This window comes from Aquarana catesbeiana, linkage group LG01, assembly GCF_042186555.1.
Source record: "Aquarana catesbeiana isolate 2022-GZ linkage group LG01, ASM4218655v1, whole genome shotgun sequence".
Taxonomy (NCBI): domain Eukaryota; kingdom Metazoa; phylum Chordata; class Amphibia; order Anura; family Ranidae; genus Aquarana; species Aquarana catesbeiana.
In genome coordinates this window covers 556,843,302-556,864,227 of record NC_133324.1, presented here as the reverse complement: position 1 = coordinate 556,864,227, position 20,926 = coordinate 556,843,302, and the positions used below count along the sequence as shown (strand labels likewise).

The following is a 20,926-nucleotide window of genomic DNA, read 5'->3' as shown; positions in this document are numbered from 1 at the left end:
CCCCTCTTCCCAGTCCTCATCAGTCAGGTCAGGAATGTCACACTGCCAGGTTGACATTAATTGTGAAACTCTAGACGTGTCCAGGAGTGCAAGTTTATTATAAATAGTCGACAGCAGTCTGGTGCCTTCAGGTGCACGGAGTTCAGTTTCCAAATCTGACATCTGCAAGATCACCGGACCAGGAAACTGGGAGTGAAAAGCATGTCTTATCTGAAGGAATCTAAAAAACATCTGGTTTGGGAGGCCTTTTCTACTCTTCAGATCATCAAATGTTATCAGTTGTCCCTGCGATACAATATCACTCAGGGCAACTATTCCATATCTAGCCCATATGACGGGATCTGGTATCGATTGAAAATGACTCGACTGTGGATTACTCCAAAGCGGTGTCACAGGGGACCACGTATTTTGCTTCCCTAGCTTCGTGTTCACCGTATGCCATACCTTAATGGTCGTTTTCAAGGGCACAGACATCTTTGGATTGGAGCGGGGCCCTCTATGTATGAGATTTCGTAGCTCCGAGTAGGAACCAAGCAACGCGGCCTCCACAGGGTTAGAGGACTCCTCCGCCAACCACCACTTTAACGTCACCAGGACCACCGCCCAGTAATATTTTAGGAAACATGGGAGTGCCAGGCCTCCCAATGCAACCGGTAGTTGTAAGGTTGTTTTTGCGATTCTAGGGGCCTTTCCATTCCATACAAAGGATATGACTAAACTCTCCAATTTGTTAAAAAAGGAAATAGGTATGGGGACAGGAGTTTGCCTAAATAAATAGGTGAATTTGGGCAGGATAGACATCTTAATTAAATTTACGCGTCCCACTGGACTAAGGGGAAGAGACTTCCATGAGGAAAATTGGTGGGTCACCCGAGACATCACCGGGGCCAAATTCAGGCCAATGAATTGACGAAGGTCTCTATGTATCTCTACGCCAAGGTATCTGAACTGTGATACCCCGCGAAGCTGTGCGTCCAAATGCAAAGGAGCAACCCCAGAGTGCAGTGGGAACAATACTGACTTTCCCCAGTTAATACATATTCCGGAATATCGCCCGTATCTATCTGTGACCTGAAGCGCTTGTGACAATGATTGTCCATCATCCTTAAGGTATAAGAGGGTGTCATCCGCATATAATGACACCTTTTCTTGTAGTGGGCCTATAGTAATACCCTGTATTTGTGAGTTGGACCTTATAAGGATAGCCATGGGCTCTATCGCGAGTGCAAAGAGCCCCGGGGATAATGGGCAGCCCCGTCTCGTTCCCCTATGAAGGGGAAAGGACTGAGAGAGGACCATTCCAGTGCGCACCATGGCTGTCGGAGATCTGTACACCGCCTCAACCCAGGAGATGAAGACGGGACCAAATCCAAATCTGCGGAGGACCTCCCATAGATAGTTCCATTCCACGGAATCGAAAGCTTTTTCCGCATCCAGGGAGGCCACTACCGCTTGGTCAACGTCTCCAACCCCCAAGGTCAAGACCGCATACAGTCTCCGCAGGTTTATGTCTGTGCCCTTGCCCGGCATGAACCCAATTGATCTTCATGCACTAATGACAGTATTACCTCATTAAAACGTCTAGCGAGGATTTTGGTCAAAACTTTTGCCTCAGAATTCAATAGGGAGATGGGCCTATAGGGCGAACATAATTGGGGATCTTTCCCTGGTTTGGGCACCATGACTATTATTGCTTAACTAACATGTTGTGTATTCTTGGGATCATTTCCTCAGTATATTGCTGATAAAACTCAGGAGGGAATCCATCCGCTCCAGGAGTCTTACCTGATTGTAGAGAACCCAAGGCTATTTGGACCTCTTCTATTGTGATCAGGCTATTGAGGGACTGCCTTGCCTCCGGGGTAAGAGTGGGGAATTCCACTTCATCTAAGAACCCAGAGAGCTCTTCTTCAGAATTCTTGCTCTCGATGAGTACAGATTGGAGTAGAATTCCATAAAGCATGTGTTTATATCGAATGGATCTGTCTTTACCGTTCCGTCTGTCGCCTCAATTCTCGCTATAGTGGGGGTCATGGATTATTCTTTAGCTTACCAGGCTAACAGTCTCCCCATCTTCTCCCCCTGTTCGAAGATTTTTTGTGATTGAACCAACTGTCTTTTATTGACCTTGGCCCCCCTGAGAAGCAAAACCTCCCTATAAGCTGCCTTCATATCTTGTCCTGTAATGGGGTTAGCCGTATTGGCAAAGTCAGACTCAAGAGTCTGAGCCTTGGCCTCCGCCTCCTCCAGTGTAATCTGGTTGTTTTTGGGTTCCGTAGCTATGGAAGACATGTAGCATCCTCTGATATAGGCCTTGAATGCATCCCAGTCATTACCCGGTGTAGTACAGTCAGCATTTATCAACCAATATTGTCTAATCAAGGTGGCCATCTCAAACTCTATAGTCGGGTGATTTATCCAAAATCTAGACAGACGCCAGATTCTGTCAGCAGGGGGTGTCACCGCCTGTATAACACAGAACATCGGTGAATGGTCCGATATTCCTCTGGGGAGGATCTTGATCTCTCTAAGCCTGGGCAGAAGACTGCCACTGGCATAGATGAGATCAATGCGGGATAGCGTATTGTGTGAAAGGGAACAGCACGTGTATGAGCGTTCATGAGGGTGCTTCCATCTCCACACATCCTCAAAACCAAAGATACCCGCCCATCTGGATAAGGAAGAGTCCGTAGCTGGGTCAGGTGTGAGCCTGTCCCGGGACAGATCTGGTGCTATATTGAATTCCTTTGCCAGAAGGACATTATCTGTAGGGTATTGAGCTAGGAGAGGGATAAGATTATGTAGAAGGGAAATGTCAGCCGGGGGTGGTAAATAAATGCCCACAACCACCATCTCAACCGTGTCAATAAGTGCATGAACTAGTACGTATCTACCCCCAGGGTCCAGCTTAACATCCAGCAACTCGAACTGGAGGGACTTATGAATCAAGATACTAACTCTCCGGGAATATCCAGAGTGAGTGGCATGAAAATGTCGCCCCACCCAGGGGCGATTGAGGCTCATTATCTTACTCCCCACTAGATGCGTTTCTTGCAATATGCAGATGTGGGGGTTATATCTCTTAATATATTCGAACACTAGGGAGCGCTTTATTTTATCGCCAAGGCCCCGGACATTCCAGGAAAGAATTCTCAAGGGGGCCATAGCAAGGGAGAATAGAAATATGCAAGGATCAAATTACAGTCAGCTGGACCCTGAAAGGCCGACACCGTCATCGATTCACTGTACATATGGGTCCGCCACGGATCTAGGCAGAGCGGTGGCAGGGCCCAAATCCACAGCACCCTTGTATAACATACATTGTCACATATCTGTCTTATGTAGTAAGAAGTAACACTGAAAAACAAAAAAGAACAAAAACCCAAGCCCCTCCCACCCCGCACAACCGCTGTGGAACTCGGCGTGCCTGAACCCCAAACAGAACCCATTAATTTCTAGGAAAGTCTCCTACAAGGCAGTGAGACAACTCCCAGACTGGCACCAAACAACACAGGGGCGGTCAGAGTTCGGTGCAGTCCAGAGACATCCGTCCGTATCCTGAGGATAAAAGCACCATAATAGAGATCCATACAAACTTTAAACTAATATAAGTAAACGTAATAAGAAAAAAATTGAAAATAAAAAAAAAACACCTAGCCGGAGCTAGGGGCACATACTTTGGTCATAACTGTGACCTATAATCCCCCATAGACCTTTTAAAGCGGGGGTCCACCTATCTATCGTTTTTTTTTTTTTGGAGTTCATTCACAAACTTTTCTTCTCATGATTATCTACTCACATGTTCTGTGTAATAAGTCCGCCTGTGTCCGATTTCGTTGTAAAGAATAACTTATAAAATTCACTGAAGGCGGTTTCCATCTTCATTGTGGGCATTTGAAGCCCACAAGCATGTATTTCCTGGATGCGGTGAATGCTGTGCTCCCAGCATTCACCGAGATGTTGTGATGACGCTGTTGCACAATGCATGCTGGGAAGCCTGAGACTAGCTCCCAGGGGACTGTGGGAGGTCTGGGAGAGGCAGAAACACGCCTTCTCCCATGGAAGGAAAACCAGGAAGTGCTAAGAAGATTAGAAAAAAAAAGGTAATTACGGCGATTTAAATTTTTTTACACAGCATGTCAGCATCTAAGCAAGGAAGAGAATGCATAGAGATAATGTTAAAAATTTGGGTGGAACCCCGCTTTAAGAAGGCCCTGGGGAGTGCTGCTCTCCTCCATCGGTCCCCAGTCCCTTCAGACAAAAAATATAGTATGTCTGATCTGTTATAGCGTCAACATACTTGAAGGGGGTAAAGGATAAATCCGCCATGTAGAATTCAATGGTAAGAGGAGAGGGGAAAAGGGAGGGAGCAAGGGAGCCATCCACCACCCCAACCCCTCCATCCCCAACAGGCACATTTTAGTGAACAGCCCGCGATTCGAGGATCTTTACCTTGGCTTGTAGGGTATGGATGGAGGCCCGATTGTCTCGAACAGTATCCTACGAGTCACCGATTCGCCGCTCTGCTTCATTCATGCGATCCCCCATCTTGCCCATATCCCTGCGCATGAGCCCGAATTCCATTTGCAGGGTGTCAATTTTGGCTGTCAAGGTGTTCTGACATCCAGAAATAGCCAGCATTAGAGCTTGGAAACAATCCTCCTCCAAGCCCGGATCTGTGGGGATGGTCTGAGATGCCATGTGTGTGTAGTTGGTCAGGCCCACTGGGACCTGTGACCTCCGCTGTGAGGAAGCTTTAGGGGTATGCCCACCTGTCTTCGCGGAACTAGATCTGCCTCTTCTCATGCCCAGATGCCCTCCACTGCTGGATGGGATAATCTATAGTGTTGGACAGGACACAGCAAGGGCTCGGGCTTTGAAAACTGCGGCTATACGACACCCCCAACAACAGTACCTTATGATAAAAGCTGTAGTCTGTCCTTTAGGCTACAAGTTAGGAGGGGGGGTTGTCTCTGCGATTCCTCCGATGGCCTTTAGATGTTTGTCCCCTCTTATATAGGTCCCGGGCCGGGTGGCAACTCCCCTCCCGCAGACCACAGCACCCCAGGACAGTGTTGGTTATTCCTGCTAAAGCCCGCAAGATGGCGGCCGGTATATGGAGCCAACCGAGGGCTGTTATGGTGTGTTTGGTGTCCCCCCTCGTTACCTCTGGGTCCCGCTGCTGTTAGCTGGATGGCACTGGTGTATAGCCTGCTGTGGCCCTCCTCCCGCCGATTGCGGCACCCGAGGCCGGGGATCGCAGAGGCTCCGCAGGCCGCAAGATGGTGGATTACGTCCAGAGTGTGGGGCCGGCTGGAGGCTGCTGCGGTGCGATCGCTGACCCCGCTTGTCTCCTCCAGGTCCCGCCGCTTCCCACAGCTGGATGGGTCCGATGCGCGGAGCACTGAGGCCCCCCTCCCGCCGATTGCGGTACTCGAGGCCGGGGATCGCCGGGACTCCGTAGGCCTCAAAATGGCGGAATGCCTCCGGGAAGTGGAGCCGGCTGAGGGCCTATTACAGCTCCGTCGAGCGGCCGGCCTCCACAATAACCCCCGTCCCTGCTGTAGATGATGCCTGGCAGCACTTAGGGAGCAGTGTAGGGTCAAACAAGGTAGGTTTAAAGCAGGATGGCTTCGGATGGAACCAGGACCAGCGGAGCTCCTCTGGAACACGTCTGCTCCTTGCTACATCCGGACACGCCCCCAGCTTGTACAATATTAAACTCTATTTTAATCATACCCAGCCTTTTTTCTCTTTCTTGAAGTGTAGACCACTGATCTGGTCTTCCCTGCTGCTGCCGGATGCCTGCATTTTGTATCCCTTACATCAGGCATGCTCAACCCATGGCTTGTGGAAACATCTGATGTGGCCCACAACCTCACAAGGTATGGCTACAAAGACCTTGATATAGTGAAGGCTGAAACACTGGTTCGAGCTTTTTTGGCTGAACACACCTGAGCATGAGAGTGGGGCTATTGGTGATCGGGTTAATAAAAAAAAAAAATTTGATTTTTGTGAGTAAACAGGGGGTAAACATCCAACAGGGATTGGTCTCACAGAAAATAATGATTCTGATTGTAGTTTAAAATCTTCAATATGCCATTCAAAATAGAAAAAAAAAAAATCAAAATTCTGAACCATTTCATTGTGGCCTACGACCGATTATCAAATCACTTAATTGGCCCGTGCTTCTAAAGGTTGAGCAGCCCTGCCTTACACCAACATATAATGTGTTTATAACTTACTGTTAATATAGCAGTTTTCAACAGCAGCTACTATCTGTTCCTAAAAACACTCCGGGGATGATTTACTAAACCTGGAGAGTGCAAAATCTGGTGCAACTGTGCATAGAAACCAATCGGCTTCCAGGTTTTATTGCCAAAGCTTAACCGCTTCAGCCCCGGAAGAATTTACCCCCTTCCTGACCAGAGCACTTTTTGCGATTCGGCACTGCGTCGCTTTAACTGACAATTGCGCGATCGTGCAACGTGGCTCTCAAACAAAATTGACGTCCTTTTTTCCCCACAAATAGAGCTTTCTTTTGGTGGTATTTGATCACCTCTGCAATTTTTAATTTTTTGCGCTATAAACAAAATAAGAGCGGCAATTTTGAAAAAAAACGCATTATTTTTTTACATTTTGCTATAATAAATATCCCCCAAAAATATATAAAAAAACATTTTTTTTCCTCAGTTTCGGCCGATACGTATTCTTCTGCATATTTTTGGTAAAAAAACCCAAAACGCAATAAGCGTTTATTGATTGGTTTGCGCAAAAGTTATAGCGTTTACAAAATAGGAGGTAGTTTTATGGCATTTTTATTAATAATTTTTTTTTTTTACTAGTAATGGCGGCGATCAGTGATTTTTATTGTGACTGCGACATTATGGTGGACATGTCGGACATTTTTGACACATTTTTGGGACCATTGTCATTTATACAGCGATCAGTGCTATAAAAATGCACTGATTCCTGTGTAAATGACACTGGCAGTGAAGGGGTTAAACACTAGGGGGCGGGGAGGGGTTAAGTCAGTACTAGGGAGTGATTACTAACTGTAGGGGGGATGGGCTAGCTGTGACACTACACTGATCTCTGCTCCTGATGACAGGTAGTAGAGATCAGTGAGTCTGTCACTAGGCAGAACGGGGAGATGCTGTTTACATCAGCATCTACCCGTTTGTCCTCTCCGTGAGGCGATCGCGGGTATCCCCGCTGCGATCGAGTCCGCGGGATCTGCGACCCGACTCACGGAGCTCCCGGCAATGGCAATGGCACGGTGGGCAATTCAAATGGACTTACCTGTAAGCACATTTGTCCAGCCGTGCCATTCTGCCGACGTAGATCGGCGTGCGCCGGTCGGGAGAGGAATTAATTGAACAATTTGTCAGAAGAAGACAGAAAAAAATAATATAACCTTCGCACCTTTGGATAGAAAAACTGATCATCAAAACACCAACTGCAGTAAATTTGCTAAGAAGCAAAATAGCAAAAGAGCAAAGAACAAATAAGAAAACAGTTTGCAGCCTTTCATTGCTGTAACTACAAGAAATACTAAGATCTGATATATAAATTCAACCAATGCTACCATTTAATGTAATCAATATTTTGTTAATTGTACCAATGTATATATTTTCAAAATCAATAAACAAATTTGACAAGAAAACAGTTTGCTGCGCTCAGTGTAAAAAAAACAAATAAAGTCCCATTAGGTGATATAAAGTGCTCATTCTTGAATTGACATCTCCTGTGCAATTGACGCGGTAAACCTTCCATCGCGATACTTCCGACCATTCAAAACTACCCGGGAATTGAGCAGAACACTGTAGGCAGCGGTTTCCTATGCAAGGGCTGATTACCCATATTAATCACCTGCTCTACACGTCGGGTGTCAGGACTATAAGGCACTTCTAAATGCGAGTGGAATTATTTTATTTGTGTAATGAAAAAATCTGTTTTAATGGCATTGCGCAATGAAGTATTTCCTTTGTCATTTCCATCCCAGTCTGAGCACAATTGCACAGGAGATGTCAATTCAAGCACGAGCACTTTATATCACCTATGTGATTTGTTTTTTAGTTTTTATGTGTGTTCTGTATATATATATGAATTTTGATCAACACTGAGTGCAGCAAACTGTTTTCTTACGAAGTCAGAAGATGATTGACTACCCTGCACAGCTGCACCAGAATTTGCACTCTCCAGTTTTAGGCTCCATTCACACTAGCGCGTTTTTTGATGCATTTTGCATTTTGCAGAAATGCACGGGAATTTTTTAACATGGGTTCCTATGGAACATGTTCACATCAATGCCTTTTTGTTTCTCTGCATTTTTGGAAAGGGTCGGGGACTTTTTTTCATGCAAAAAGCAGCGTTTTGCATGTAATGGATTTCAATGGACAAGCATCAAAAACGCAAGTGCACCGTTTTTGCAGCGTTTTTGCAGCGTTTTTGATGCGTTTTTGCCGTTTTTTTTTTTTTTTTAATTTTTTTAAAATTTTTTTTTTAGACTGTAAAAAAAAAACTGTAAAAAAAAAAAAAAAACCGCAAAACGCAAATCGCGGCAAAAACGCCGCAAAAACGCCGCAAAAACGCTGCTCAAAAACGTGGCAAGCATGAAAAAAAAACCTCCAAAAACGCTCAAAAGCAACATGCATAGGTGTGAATCGAGCCTAAGTAAATCAACCCCACTGTGATCTATCCTGATCTGCTCTAGCTCTGCCCAGCATGCAGATAGTGTGTATATGATTTTCAGAGATTTTATCAGCAATCAGAAGCAGCAGCAACTAGTTCTTCCTGCAAGCACTCTGTGATCTGTCCCTAACTACTCCATGTCTCCTCCTGCACACAATAACAAAAGGCTGCTGGAACCCCTGACTTGTATAGGAAGGGGGCTGCCACATAAGAGAACCCTGTGATTGACCCGTCTAAGTCACCAGGAAGTGCAAAGTTGGTAACTGACTTGTGTTCACCATTTCCACAAACCAAGTATTATTTGGGTTGGAGCCAAACACGTTCAACTTGAACAGAAAGCTCATCTCAAATTATGAAAATATTTATCTAAATGTTTAAATAGTCTTCAGTTATGCATAGGATGTTCAACTGACTGCATTCCTGGTTACTACTGGCTTCTTTTCCAGTTGTTTCTAACCTTTCCAACTTGGGGAGAGATTACAATTAGATGTATGATATTGTTCAACATTAATTATTGGTACTAACGATTGCTATCATATTCTTCTGGGCTTTTTGAATAGCACATAAAGAGGCATACATGTATAACTTTATGTTATATTATATCTCTGTGTTCCTCCTCCCATGCTTGTCTCCAGGATTTCTCCAGAGCCTCTCCCATCCTCTGGAACTCACTACCTCAACCTGTTCGGCTATCCCCTATTCTTGCTACCTTCAGGCAGTCCCTGAAAACTCATCTCTTCAGGGAAGCCTATCACGTCTCCAACTAATCTTTTACCACTTCCATCAGCTCATTCCCAACAGTTATAACCTTTTGTACCACCCTATTAGATTGTAAGCTCTTCTAAGCAGGGCCCTCCTAATCCTCTTGTATTTTATTGTGTTATAACTGTATTGTCTCACTTTTAGATTGTAAAGCGCTGCGTAAACTGTTAGCGCTATATAAATCCTGTATGATGATAATAATAATAATATTAATAAATAATAATAATAATAATAATCTGTACATGTGACTGATCACTTCAGATGATATATTAGGCATTGTTAATCATGTTTCCTTGTTTGAGGAAGCATGTTTTAAAGGTGTTGCAAGTTGAAATTAAAGCAGATTGTCCACTACTGAGCTACTGTGCTACCACTCATACCCATATAGAAACAATGTATTGTATTATTATATTATTTAAAAAAAAAACAGGAAACAGAACCCTTTAACATTACCCAAAATAAAAAGGCTGATGTAGACTTAATATTAATAATAGTAGCTACTTGTATTACTTAATATACCCCTTAAAACAGCATGTATTATTTTGTTATGTGAATGATTACCTGACTCGCATTCAGCTCTTGTTGTGTTAAGATCAGCAATGACATCCACAAAGTGACAGATGGAGAAAAGTCTGCATCCTCTGTAGCAGGCACCAAGGACATCATCCTGTGGGAGGACACAGGCAGCATGAGTAGTTTGTTCTCTCATTTATTTCTCTAATCACTCAATTTCAAGTCTGATTAGATCTAAATCTGAAAATACATTTTAGGGTATGTCATTCTGGCATAAAACATTAACTATAGAGAAATGTGCTATTGAATCACAAATGTTCAAAATGACTCAATAGTTGGGAATCATAAAAGAAGAATATCACCAAACAGTCAAGATGTTAACACACTTTTTATTAAATAATAATGGGATTCCAGGTTATCAAAGTTACTGTATGTCAGCTAAATATTTTAATATTCAAATTAAAATAATATCGGTGCAAGTGCAAAATCAACTTTGTGGCCCATCTGCACTAACTTCTTGACTGTATCATAATAAAATCCTGGGAATATTGTGTATGGATATTTTGTGTTCTCCTTTTTAATCAGGAAGGACTTTGCGTATTTCAAGACTATCCTTTGCTGAAAAGCCAGAGACTCAATTACTGAGGTTGAAATTTACAGATGCAAATGAATTAGTCAGTGCAGCAATTACTTCCCATTCTCTCTTTTAGGCTCCATTCACACTAGCGCGTTTTTTGATGCATTTTGCATTTTGCAGAAATGCATGGGAATTTTTTAACATGGGTTCCTATGGAACATGTTCACATCAATGCTTTTTTGTATCTCTGCGTTTTTGGAAAGGGTCAGGGACTTTTTTCATGCAAAAAGCAGCGTTTTGCATGTAATGGATTTCAATGGACAAGCATCAAAAACGCAAGTGCACCGTTTTTGCAGCGTTTTTGGTGCGTTTTTGCCTTTTTTTTTTTTTTTTGTAATTTTTTTTTAAGACTGTAAAAAAAAAATGAAAAAAAAAAAAACGCAAAACGCAAATCGCGGCAAAAACGCCGCAAAAACGCTACAAAAACGCTGCTCAAAAACGTGCCAAGCATGAAAAAAAAACCTCCAAAAACGCTCAAAAGCAACATGCATAGGTGTGAATCGAGCCTTAGTAAGACCCATGCAAAGTTTAAACTGCAGACAGAGTGACTGCAAGAAATTAGCACCTGCATTTAACGGCCCTTTTAAAAACTCAGTCGTTCATCTGGTATTAAATATATATTTGTAAAGCAAATTTGTATGCTTGTATGCTGCATATATTACAATATTCTCTCAGCACTTGATCTAGCTAATGATCACAGAAAACCCCAACTAAAATGATTCCAACAACATTTAGAAAAAAAATAGAGGTTTTTGTTGAATACACTTACAAGTACAGTAAAACCTTGGTTTGAGAGCGTTTTGTAAGACAAGCAAAATTTTTAAATAAATTTTGACTTGATATACAAGCGATGTCTTGATATACAAGTAGCGTCATGTCACAACTGAGTATAAAAGAGAAGAGAGGCACCTCTAAGTGTAACAAAATGGTTACATTTAATGAAGGTACAACATTTACCAACTCGCATGGTGGATGATTAAAACAGGCACATCTAAGTATGCAGGCATTCGGGGTAAAGCTGTTCCCATAAACCATCCTCCTCACCACCAGCGACGTCATCACTTCCATTCTGAGCTCCACGAGCGGTTCAAGCCTCACTTTCAGATTGTTCAACTGCAGGGTAGTCTTTCCCGTCACGACTGCAGACTGACAGCGGTGAGAGCCAGCGGTGCGGAGGACGGTCTATGTGGACAGCTTTATCCCGGATGCCTGCATACTTAGATGTGCCTCTTTTAATCATCAACCATGTGAGTTGCTAAATGTTGTATCTTCCTTAACCACTTCCCTACCCGCCCATAGTCATATGACGTCCACAGATGGGATCTCCCATCCTGGGTGGACGTCATATGACGTCCTGGGATTCCCGGATGTCTAGGGGGCGAGCGCGCGCGCGCACCCGCCGCGTTCCTCGGGACCCGGTGCGTGTGCCCGGCGGCCGCGATGTCCGCCGGGCACCCGCAATTGCCCGTTAACCGGGCCGGCATGTGGATCTGTGTGTGTAAACACACAGATCCACAGCCTGTCAGCTCTGAGGAGAGCGATCTGTGTTCCCAGAACTGAGGAACAAAGATCGGTCTCCTTCCCTAGTGCGTCCCCTCCCCCTTCAGTTAGAATCATTCCCTAGGAAACATATTAACCCCTCCCCGCCCCCTAGCGGTTAACCCCTTCACTGCCTGTCACATTTACACAGTAATCAATGCAATTTTATAGCATTGATCGCTGTATAAATGTGATTGGTCCCAAAAATGTGTCAAAAGTGTCCGATGTGTCCGCCATAATGTCGCAGTCACCAAAAAAAATCGCGATCGCCGCTAAAAAAAATAAAAAAATATATTCTTTTAAAAATGCCATAAATCTATCCCGTATTTTGTAGACGCTATAACTTTTGCGCAAACCAATCAATATACGGTTATTGCGATTTTTTTTACCAAAAATATGTAGAAGAATACGTATCGGCCAAAACTGAGGAAAAAATGTGTTTTTAAAAAAAAAAATTGGGATATTTATTATAGCAAAAAGTAAAAAATATTGTGTTTTTTTTCAAAATTGTCGCTCTTCTTTTGTTTATAGCGCAAAAAATAAAAACGGCAGAGGCGATCAAATACCACCAAAAAAAAGCTCTATTTGTGGTGAAAAAAAGGACGTCAATTTCTTTTGGGTACAACGTTGCACGACCGCGCAATTGACGTTTAAAGTGCAACAGTGCTGAAAACTAAAAATTGGCCTGGGAAGGAAGGGGGTGAAATTGCCCGGTATTGAACCGGTTAAATGTGACCATATTGCTACACTTAGAGGCGCCTCCCTTCTCTTTTATACTCTGTAGCTCCTGATGGATATTTTACGGTTACACAACCTGGTCACATTGCTATAATCTTTTTATATGGACTATAAACTGAAGGATCTATAAATAAATGGTTGTGGAACGAATCATTTGAGTTTCCATTATTTCTTATGGGGAAATTTGCTTTGATATACAAGTGCTTTGGATTACAAGCATGTTTCTGAAATTAATTATGCACGCAATCCAAGGATTTACTGTACACGTAAAGCCCCACTGCTGGCCCAAAACAACTTTACAAAGTGTGCTCACCCATATCCACAAGTGTTGAGTATTTCCCTTTGCTGCTGCTGGTGGAATGAATTGGTTTAGGAATTAAACAAAGTGAGTATATGCTGCTATGGAAGGGGGAGACGTTAAATGCCCCATTTCCTTTGTCCTGCATAGGCAAAAAAAGGGTCATTTAAAAAAAAAATAAAAAGAGAATTAATAAAGGAAGGTTGATGAGCGTCAAATACTTATTTGAGGTCTCTATTGAGCTCTGTTAGTCCCTTGTCGTGCAGATGAAGTAGCTAGTGGTTAGCTGCCAGTAAGAGTGGCCTTAAGTTGTCTCTGTGTGTGTTGTTACTGGCCTCATTTACCAGCATGCTTTGAGTTGTGAATTCGTAACTGTTCACTCTCCCCCTTCCAGTAATTATATATGTTCTGTCTATCCCATGTACTCTGTTGGAGAGCCAGTATTAACACCTCTCAAACTCTGTTGGACAGCCCATGAGTAGATCTATCTCACACTCTGTTGTAGAGCCAGTGAATACACTCAGAGACAGCAACAGTGTCAAAGGGCTGATTACTGTGCATTTACTATCATTTTGCATTGTAAAAACCATAATAGCTTTTAATACCATATCAATGTTGACAGTATTCACAGCAATTGTAACATTTATATTATATTATTATATATTATTTAAAGTAGTATTTAATACCTTATATTCATATAAAAAAAATTTGGGGAGTTGATGAAATTTCTGAATCTACATGAAGTAGTCAATGAGTTGAAGATTTTGGAGACACCTGTTTTAGAGGTTTTAAGAGGCATATGTGCAGCTGTCCTAGAGTGGTGGTGGTGGTGGGGCAATTGCCTTACCGGAAATTACAGTGCCCAGGGTATGCAAGATATTGGGAAACAAGAACTACAAACCATTGTTAGATGCAGTGTAGATTAACATAATGTACATTTGGGAGAGGTTTACATGTTAACGGGTTTTGTACACCTGATAAAACCTTAAAATATAACTATCAGCAAATATGAAAATGACACACATGATGTAGTCTGTTAAAAGCATTAACAAAGCAGTCTGAGACCCCTCTGCAACTGGTTTTATTACTTGTTACTCTCGACAGTAAATCTGTTATTTTTCAACTTCCTTTAACAGACAAAGCAAAAGCTTCAGTTAGAGGATTGAGACAAACCATTTAACCTGACAGGGGTGATTACAATGGTCAGCTTTTAGTCATATAGTTAAAAATGTTATCCCAATATGTAAAGTCTAGTTGTTGGGTGGCTATGTTGCTCCTCCAAAATACAGTGGAGTAGTGAGTGTAGCCACCCTAATACAGAAGGTTTGGATCATTAGGTACAAATAAAGGAAAAAAAAAAAAAAAGAATGCAGCCACTACATACTGTATAGGGATTGACAATCTGCATTATATTGCATGCATTTTAACCTTTCTGCCCAGGTAATCTATTTAATCAAATAACAGGTTGTAATTTTTTTTCTACTTCCATAATTTGCAAATGCATGCATCTCTCTCTCTCTCTCTTTCTCTCAACAAAGAGCGTGGGCGAGTGGGCTGCTTAAATACCCTCCGGGCTCCTCCCATAATTTCAGGCCACCATACTGGCCTTCTTATTTATGGTTGTGGCCCTATGACTGAGAGAGATGTGGATTACGTAAACACGCTACAAGACTTGGAACATAAATAGACCTGAAGTGTGCCTTGGTGGTCTGGTCGGTGTGCCAAGGGGGCAAAAGACCAAAAGACTCAGATAGTGGAATAACTCTTAATTGATTTTTGTGGTTATTGAGCTAGCATGGTGATGGCTTGTGCCATTTCTTCCTGAGGATTTGGGATGTATGTGGCAAGACAAGCAGACTTTCATCGGCCTAGTTTCTTGATTACGCGGTAAGGTACTTCCTGTTGGGAGGCAACTGAGGCTGCTCCAATCCAGAAGGAATGTCCAGAGAACTGACTGGGGCTGAAGCCCAAGTTGCTTAGGAGGATCCTGACATGCTTGATAAACTGACTGGCACTCAGGGGGCTGGTTAGAAAGGGTAGCAATGAGCTACCATCAGATTGGCTGGGTCGAGTACTGTCACTGGGCACCAGGCGTTGTTAGTCTGAAATAGGTTGATGTAAACCCAAGGGCCGGTTTATTGTGTTTTGCAGATTGTGAGATGAAGGGTGTAATGGTTCGGAAAGCGAGTCTGGTGGCGTCTGAGCAGTGTCTGACTGCCGGAGCCGCTGACGGTAAATTCACTAAGTCATAGGAAACCGTAGAAGGTCTGGTAGATGGCCACCTGGATGACTAGGCAAAGCCCCAAAACGGAGAACGAGTAAGGATTTCAGACATGTCCCTGAAGAGGGCACTCGTGATAGGTAGGCGTTTGCCACTGACTACGGGTTGGTGCCTTTGTATGCCCTATAGGAGTGACTTGACTGCATGGGTCGAGAATACTGATGGTTTACTGGGGTCCTGTAAGAACAGGAAATGCTGGACGCCAGCTAGGTATAGCCTGATAGTATTGTGAGAAAGGGCCAGCTGCATGTGGCCATACGATATAAAAGGCTAGGACGTGTCTAACGTCGCCTATCGCTGCTCTGGGGCAAGAGGCCAAAAACTTGCGGTAAGTGTTCCAAGCAGTACGATAGGCCCTCAGTGTGTTGCGTGCCAAGGAATGGTTATCGAGCTGGGTTGCATTGGCGAGATGCAGCTTCAGTCCATCGTCAGCAACGACCAGGGTGGGACAGGAGTAGTTGTTGGGTCCGCTCCAGGCACCTGCTTTATTGATAACGTCGGCATGGCCTGATTGTCTGTGGTGAAGAGCATCGTCTGTCCTGTCCAAATGTGGCTCCAAACCTGGGCAGTTGCCATGATGGGACACAGCTCGAAGAGTGATGAAGACTGAGTGAAAGCAGAAATTTAAGAGAATTTCTGGGGGCCAAGGTTGGGCGAACCAGTGGTGGCCAAAAAATGGCCGCAAAGCTCGTGGAGGCTGCAGCATCGGTGACCACCGTGGTGGCTCGGCTGACACTGCTGGGATGAGCATTGAAATGCCGTTCCAGCTGGTGAGGAACTTGTCCCACATAGCCAAGTCTGCTACTGCTGCTTGGTCTAGTTTGAGAACTTGGTCTGGATCTTGCACTGGTGTGAGAAGACTAAATGCTGTGATATAAAGGACCGTCCTTGAGGAATAATCCTCATCGCGAAGTTCAGCATCCCTAGTAAGGATTGCAACTGCCTCATGGTGCACTCTTGTGACCGGGTGAAGTCATGGATAACTGTCCTGATACAGGCTAGTTTGTCGAGGGGCAGTCTATGGAAGGCGTGTCCAGAGTGACACCTAGGAAGGTGATAGAGTGTGCCAGGCCTTCCACTTTATGCTCGGCTATGGGCACGTTGAGATTGCTGAACACTATTCTCAACCTGTCCAAATCTGCCGGTGGTGTGCCTGGTTGTTCGGTGAGCAGGAAGTCATCGAGGTGGTGGATAACCGTCTGACGGTGGGCCTGGTGTGACTCTACCTGAAATAAACTGGCTCACCCCTGTCATGCGACTGACCCTGGTGAAGATGTGAACTGTACATTCTTCCCCTCCTATTTTTTTTTTATCTGGGGACATAAAGTCCAACCTGGTGCCAGATGGAAACCTGAACTAACCTCAGGGAGAAAGACAGAGAAAAGATGAGTGGCCCGCGTGCCACTGGAGATGAATGGCCAACTGAGTTCCGCTGCATGTTTGTGTGGCTGATTGTTTGCCGCTGCGTGCCGAGAAGTGTTTTATACTACTGGAGATGATATTGCGTGATTGTAAGGGTTTCAGTGAGTGTCAGGTTGCAGAGACGATATTACGTGGTTGCAAGGGTCTCGATGAGTATGAGGTTTGTTTTGAGACGGCATTGCGTGGTTGCAGGGATCTCGATGAGTATGAGGTTTGTTTTGAGACGGCATTGCGTGGTTGCAAGGGTCTCAGTCTGGTTTGCTGAGATGATATTGCATGGTCGCAAGGGTCTCAGTCAGGCTGCTGTGACGATATTGAGTGAATGCAGGGGCCTCGATGAGTATGAGGTTGCTTTGAGACGATATTGCTTTTGCAAGGGTCTCAAATGAGTGTCAGGCTGCTGAGACAATATTGCATGACTGCAAGGGTCTCAATAAGTGTTTGCAGAGACGATTTTGCATTTGCAAGAGTCTGGTTGAGTGTGAGGCTGCTGAGACGATATTGCGTTTGCAAGGGTCTCAACAAGAGAGTGTCAGGCTGCTAAGACAATTTGTCTTGCTGCAAGGGTCTTAATGAATGTCAGGTTGCTGGGGCAAGACTACGTGGTCACAAAGGTCTTGAGTGGGAAGTAGCTCGAGATGGTATTGCGTGTTGCAAGGGTCTCGATGAGTGTGAGGCTGCTGAGATGGTATTGCGTTTGCAAGGGTCTGGTTGCTGGGCTGAGATTGCGTAGTGACAACGTTTTTTTTTATTATCTTTTATTTATTTTTTTGAGAGGTTGCTGAGACGATGTTGCATTTTGCAAGGGTCTTAACAAGGGTCTCGGGTTGCTAAGACGAGATTGCGTGTTGCCATTATAATGGATAAGGACAATGTCCGTTTGATTCGTAGGTTCCGTAGGGGGAACTAACGAAAGATATGGGAGACATCGAATAGTAACGAATTGATAGGACATAAAGAATGTGGTAATGTGGTAATGAATCTTACTTGCGACAGTGGGCCATGCAAGTGAGTTTGCGGCGGACTGTGGCTGGAGTGCAATATATCGGGATGCAGTGCACGAGGCAAAACATCATATCGAGATGCCGTGCATGAGGCAAAACAACAAAGTTTGGTGTAGAAAATAGAATGTGACAAGTGCGTACGAATGATTCATAAGTTCCACTGTGGGAACCAAACACATGATACGGGAGACACCACGAGTGGCCACGAAATTTGACATGACAAAACACTTTAATGAATCCTACTAGTGACCGTGCGACTGGGTTCCCTTTGGACTGGAGCGGGTGTGCAATACATCTGAAGAGTGTGGTGTGGCGCCGTGCATGATGCACAGAAAATAACTTTGGTTTGGTAAATAAATGAGAGAAGAATCATGTACAAATGATTCGTAAGTTCCGCTGCAGGAACTAAAACACGTGGCATGGGGGATACAAGGAATGACAACGGTAGAAAGTATGCAATGTATCTGATATGAATCGGTTGTAAAGAGAAATTACTCTGATACGAATCGGTTGTGAAATGTATGAAATGAATCCAATACGAATCGGTAGTAAGGAGTATTAAATGAATCTGATACGAATTGGTTGTAGAGTGTATGCCACCCCTTGCTCTGAAACCGAACACCTACCAACCACCCAGCCCCCCAGGCTAATCAAGTGCAGACAAAGCACTAGGTGGGTCCAATTACCACCTCAATCAGCCACAGAACCATACAAACAACACATGCTCATCTCCAAATGGATGAGACGGCAACCCCATGGACAGTAAATCTTATAACCAGTGAAGCCTATGTCAAGTTATATCGGACAACGACCCACAGCAGCTCGGAGGCTTGGATTTACAAATGAATCGTATGTTTGACAGAAGGAACTTACGAATTTATTATGCCTGTGCCGAATGATGTCGGGACATGACCGACAACAACTCGGAGGCAGGTTTTTTACAAAAGGGATGCAGGATAGGAAGCATAATGAATCAGAAGATTGTACCTGATACGTAAAGGTTTGAATACTACCTGCAACAGTGAGCTGGAACCGGCGACAAAGACAACGAACAGAGAAGCCGCAATGAACTTGCGATCGAATGCACAGACTCACGAACATGAGGTGAGCTGGGAAGAGTCGGCCCAGTGACGTGTAGTATCACGCACTGGAACCGACCATAAATTCAGGCCACCATACTGGCATATTATATATATATATATATATATATATATATATATATATATATATATGTTAGAAGGCCAGTGTGCTGGCCTGAATTTATGGGAGGAGCCCGGAGGGTATTTAAGCTGACCACTTCCCCTTCCTCTTTGTCAGTTTCAGTGCACAATACTACATGTCACTGTGCTGACTCTTCCCAGCTTACCTTGTGTTCATAAGTCTGTGCGTTCGATTACAAGTGGGTTGCGGCGTCTTCGTCGGCGGTTCTCGCTTGCTGTTGCAGGTAGGGTTCAAACCTTTTTGTTCATATGCAATGTTACCATTGGATATGTTTCCTATACCTGCAAACTTGGATTTGCAGGCTCGCTCTGCCTTGCTTGTCATCCTATCCACAAACATACGATTCGTTCGTAGATCCAAGGCTCTGAGCCATTGTCGGTTGTTCTCTGATATCACTCGATACAGGCTTCATTTTCTCATAGGATTCACTGTCTATGGGGTTGCCATCTCATCCATTTGGAGATCAGCATGTATTATTTGCATGGGTTTTGTGTCTGATTGAGGTGGTAATTAGACCCACATGGGGCCTTGTCTGCACTTTGATTAGCCTGGGGGGCTGGGTGGTTGGAATGTGTTCGGTTTTAGAAGTAAGGTGTGGTATACACGCTGCAACCGATTTGTATTGGATTCACTTCATACATCTTACAACCGATTTGTATCAGTGCCATCTCTTTACAACCGATTCATATTGCATACCTGCTACAATCCGATTCGAATCTAGTCGCATCGGCAGCACAACGGTTCGCATCGGATGCATCCCGCTCACTGATTCTTATTAGTCCCTGTTGTACCCCACAAATGGTTCGTTGTTTATGTAATTTTCTACTGACTGTTTCGTATTGCTTTCATGTCATACGAATCAGTCGGATTCAAGCCTAGTCGCCTCGGCGGCACAACGGTTTGCATCGGTCTTATCCTGCACACCAATTTGTAGTGGTTCTTACCATACCCTACGATTCATTATTTATTTTTTGTCCGATTCACATCACCTCAGCAGTTACATGCATCACAGTCCACTCCGAACCTAGTCGCACAAGCGGCACAACGGTTCGCGTCACGAGTATCCCACACACCAATACGTAATAGTCCCTATAACAAATCTACGATTCGTTACGTATGCCACTTCGCAGTTCCTTCCTACATATACAATTTCTGCTATCCTTTTCTTTTTCGCCTACCAGTAGGTGACCTTTCTTGCAATCGCTGCAAGCTACGCATCTCATCATAACTCCTTGCAATCGCTGCAAGAACACGCATCTCAACATTTACCCATTTGCAATTGCTGCAACATGCATCTCAGTATAAACTCCTTGCAATCGCTGCAAGAACACGCATCTCAACATTTACCCATTTGCTATCGCTGCAAAAACATGCATCTCAGTATAATCTCCTTGCAATAATTGCAAGATCACGCATCTCAACATTTACCCATTTGCTATCGCTGCAAAAAACATGCATCTCAGTATAATCTCCTTGCAATCATTGCAAGATCACGCATCTCAACATTTACCCATTTTTGCAATTGCTGCAACATGCATCTCAGTATAAACTCCTTGCAATCGCTGCAAGATACGCATCTCATGATAACTCCTTGCAATCGCTGCAAAAAACACGCATCTCAGCATATACCCATTTTGCAATCTCTGCAAAACATGCATCTCAGTACAAACTCCTTGCAGTTGCTGCAAATACACGCATCTCAGCATATACCCATTTTGCAATCACTGCAAGAACACGCATCTCATCATAGCTCCTTGCAATCGCTGCAAGACACGCATCCCATCATAGCTCCTTGCAATCGATGCAAGATACGCATC

At 44.0% G+C, this 20,926-nt stretch overlaps 1 protein-coding gene across 1 annotated transcript in view; it reads right to left on the bottom strand.

The window, feature by feature from the left end:
* Window positions 1–20,926, bottom strand: part of TMEM59L (transmembrane protein 59 like) — a 147,505-nt gene that overhangs the window by 91,240 nt on the left and 35,339 nt on the right. The window contains exon 2 of the mRNA XM_073596036.1: window positions 10,018–10,123. Within this exon, the coding sequence (XP_073452137.1) occupies window positions 10,018–10,123 (106 nt within the window). The remainder of the gene's footprint in view (window positions 1–10,017; window positions 10,124–20,926) is intronic.